Source organism: Bos indicus, chromosome 10, assembly GCF_029378745.1.
Source record: "Bos indicus isolate NIAB-ARS_2022 breed Sahiwal x Tharparkar chromosome 10, NIAB-ARS_B.indTharparkar_mat_pri_1.0, whole genome shotgun sequence".
NCBI classification, from domain to species: Eukaryota; Metazoa; Chordata; class Mammalia; order Artiodactyla; family Bovidae; genus Bos; species Bos indicus.
Genome location: NC_091769.1, coordinates 24,259,143 through 24,262,801, shown reverse-complemented (window position 1 = coordinate 24,262,801; position 3,659 = coordinate 24,259,143). Strand labels below are relative to the sequence as shown.

Below are 3,659 nucleotides of genomic sequence, written 5' to 3'. Positions count from 1 at the left end.
ACTGTAGTCACCAGATTCCTCTATCCTTGGAATTCTCCAAGCAAGAACACTGGAGTGGACTGCCATTCTCTTCTCCAGGGGATCCTCTTAACTCAGGGATCAAACCAGGGTGTCTTGAATTGCAGGTATATTCTTTACCATCTGAGCCATCAGGGAAGCCCTCACACACATAATACTAACTGCTTTCTCCATGAAGCTTTCAGGATCTACCTAACATAAGAATCATGGAAAGAAAAGTAGAAAATTAAACATCTGTGAGCCAAAAGTTTTTCCCATCTGTGAAAAAGACCATGTGATTTATGAACATGACAAACCCCACTTCCTGTTTGAAGGAGTCACACAGGAACGTATATGTGCTGCCAGGCACACAGAGACACTGAACTCTCAGCTTGAGGCAGAACTGAGCACATTTGTGCAGGGGAATCCATGCCTCATGCCGCTCTCCAGGCTGCTCTGGGTGTTCCTGGCCATCACCTTCTCTGGTAGGGATGCTTCCAAGCCTGGATGTGAGAGTTCAGGGTGAAAGGGCTGCACACAGGCACGTGGTGCTTCACAGGGACTTGGGGAGGAAAAGAGGGTTGGAGAAAAAAAACATTTTATAATTTCAATTTGGTTTGTCTCTGGATCCTAAATTAATCTAAATCCCACACTATTTTATTTACTACTTCATCTCTGTTTTCTGTTTTTTTTTTTTTTTCCGTATAGGATCCAGTGTGGCCCAGCAAGTAACTCAAGTCCAGACAGCGGTATCCAGTCAAGTGGGGCAGACAGTCACCCTGAATTGTCTCTATGAAGTAAGTTCGACCATGGACTACTACTACATTTTTTGGTATAAACAGCTTCCCAGGGGAGACATGACTTTTCTTATTCGTCAGTATTCAGAATACGGTAATGCAAGGAACGGCCGCTACTCGGTAAACTTCCATAAAGCACATAAATACATCAGCCTCATCATTTCAGCCTTACAACTTGAAGACTCTGCAGAGTACTTCTGTGCTCTCTGGAAGCTCACAGTGCTTGAAGTAATGGGAAAAACTGAACAAAAACCCCAGAGCTTAATAAGAGAGAGCCCCACTGCTTCAGGACCTCAGTTGAAGTGCACACCTGCACATCCCAGAAGAGAGATGGTAGTCCTGTGGTTGCTTCATCTGTGGTCTGGATCAGAAGATTTAATTCTAAATAAAAGCTCCTTCTAGGTGGATCACCAGGCTACAGCTGGAACCAGGTGGGCCTGCCCCACAGGAACTGGAGACTGAAGAAGACAAGGAATCACTGTGGTTTCTCCCTCCCTTTTGTCCCCCAGTTTCCCACCACTGCTTTGGGTCCCCCATTTGAGCAGGAGGCCAGTAGACGCTAGAACTGGGAAAGCACATCTTATCTCCTGCAACTCCTTTCTGGTGGATCCACTTCACAGCTCTTGCATCTCCTTTCACTAAGAGTTTCCTCTGATTGCCCAGGTTGATACAGGCTTTCAGCCTTTGCTAGTATCTTGATGCTTCCCATCTCTTCTTTGTTTTCCTTAACCCTGCCTGCAAATCTATGAATATTCCCTTCATTAAACTTTGTAGTTACATCTTCAAGTAAATCAAAGATCTTTCTATATTTGGAAGCAGGTGTCCACAGTAACTTTCTACTAATACATTCTTCTCTTGAACTTTCGACTTTAAATCAATCACACAGAACATGTATAAACTTGTTTAAAGCTATAAACTTGCTTCATAATAATTTAAAGTGACTGCTTCACTAAAATACACTCACATCACAAATCTGGGTATAGTTATCTGGAATCGTTATGAAAATCATTTCCTAAGAAGAAGTCCTTTCTTCTTAGACTTTGTGTCAATTAAGGTACAATCAGGGAAGCAGACCATCAGTGATGTCGAATAAGAGATTAGTTATATATAAAGATTAGAACTCAGGCAGTTGCTAGAGTTGATGGAGTAGTCTATACAACAGAAAAGATATAAGCACACTAATGTTCATTGCAGCACTAATTACAGTAGGTGGACATGGAAGCAACCTAAATGTCCAATGATGGAATAATAGATAAAAAAGATATGGCATATATATACAATTGAATATTATTCAGCCATGAGAAAGAACAAAACAGTGCCATTTGCAGTGGCATGGATGGACCCAAAGAGTGCCATGCTGAGTGAAGTAAGTCAGACAGAGAAAGACAAGTGTTATCTGATATCTCTTTTATCAGATGGAATTTTAAAAAGTGGTATGTAGAAATGAAGGTGTTTACAAAACTGAAATCGAGTCCAGGATGTAGAAAACTAATTATGGTTACCAAAGGGGGAAAGGGATATGAGGGATAAACTGGCAGACTGAGATTCACATATACACACTGCTATATATAAAATAGATAACTAATGAGAACCTTCTGTATAACACAGGAAACTCTACTCGATATTCTATAATGACCTATACAGGAGCACAATCTAAAAAAGAGTGGATATATGTATACATATCCACTTTGCTGTACAACAGCAACTAACATTGTAGAGCAACTATACTCCAATAAAAATTAACTTTAAAAGTAGAGATAATAAATCTACTGGAAAAAATAAGAATTTTCAGAACTTTGAAAAAACAGTGATACCTGACTTCTCATCCAGACCAATAGAAGTTACAAAGGAAAAGTATTTTTAAAGTGTTTAAGAAAATAAACAAATAAAACTTTCAAGCTAGCTTCTTATGAAAATGAAGATATATATTAAAATGTCTGTGTTGAATATCAATGCTAAGAGGGTGGAAAGTCAATGTGCAGACTTTTAAACTATATTTGCAATGCATATTTCTGAAAAATGACTCAAATGAAAAAATATATAAATCACATAAAATTAATCAGTAAAGAAAACAGTCAGGAAGAATGGGGCAATTTTGGAGATCCAATTCAGAAATATGATATTCAATACCTAATAAATATACTAAGATAATATTATTATTCATCAGGTAAGTGAAAATAAAGCTTCCTCTGAGTGCTCCATCTGTGTCCTTTCAGCACCCTGAATGTCCAAATGTAGCTAGGAGAATACGACCCAAGAGGACAGGGAAAAATAATGACTGTCTCAAAGAAAAGAAGTGATTAAATAAATTTCTTATAGTTTCCCTCATCAAACCAATGTGGAGGAAAAAAAAAAGTAGTAACATGTCACAGATTCTGGACATTGAAGAAAAGGCAGGTTTCACTAGAAAAAAAGAAAGATGGTATTTTTTGAGCTTATTCGATGTCAGGCACTGTGGTATATATTTCAGACTCATCATCTAATTTAAATATCAAAACCCTATGAGATAGGTTTTATTGTTTCATTTTTTTTTAATCTTTGGGAAATGAGCCATAACTTTCCTAACTGTGAAATGCTTCTTTACCTTTTATTAACCACCAGAGTGTAGCATTTTAGGGGGCTCCTGAGGAGCAAGGTCTGGACTATGGAGAAGCACTTGGACTCAAAATAGGGTGGCTGGACATCTGAGTGATGGTGACATTACTGGTTTAAACTGAAACCAAAAATGAACTAGAATAGAAGATTCCAAACCTAGGCACAAAGTCCCAGGATGAGTAGATGAGGAAATCATCCACTAACCAGTTAACAGTGCTGAATGCTTTAGCAAGTTTTTTATATAATAGTATGCTGGGAAAATTGAGGGCT

General features: G+C 38.5%; 1 gene segment (V, D, J or C); it reads left to right on the top strand.

The window, feature by feature from the left end:
- Positions 1 to 358: 358 nt before the first annotated feature.
- Positions 359 to 1,196, top strand: LOC109564220 (T cell receptor delta variable 1-like). The segment is given in 2 exon segments: positions 359 to 482; positions 706 to 1,196. Coding segments are annotated over 2 exon segments (540 nt in total).
- Positions 1,197 to 3,659: the final 2,463 nt, after the last annotated feature.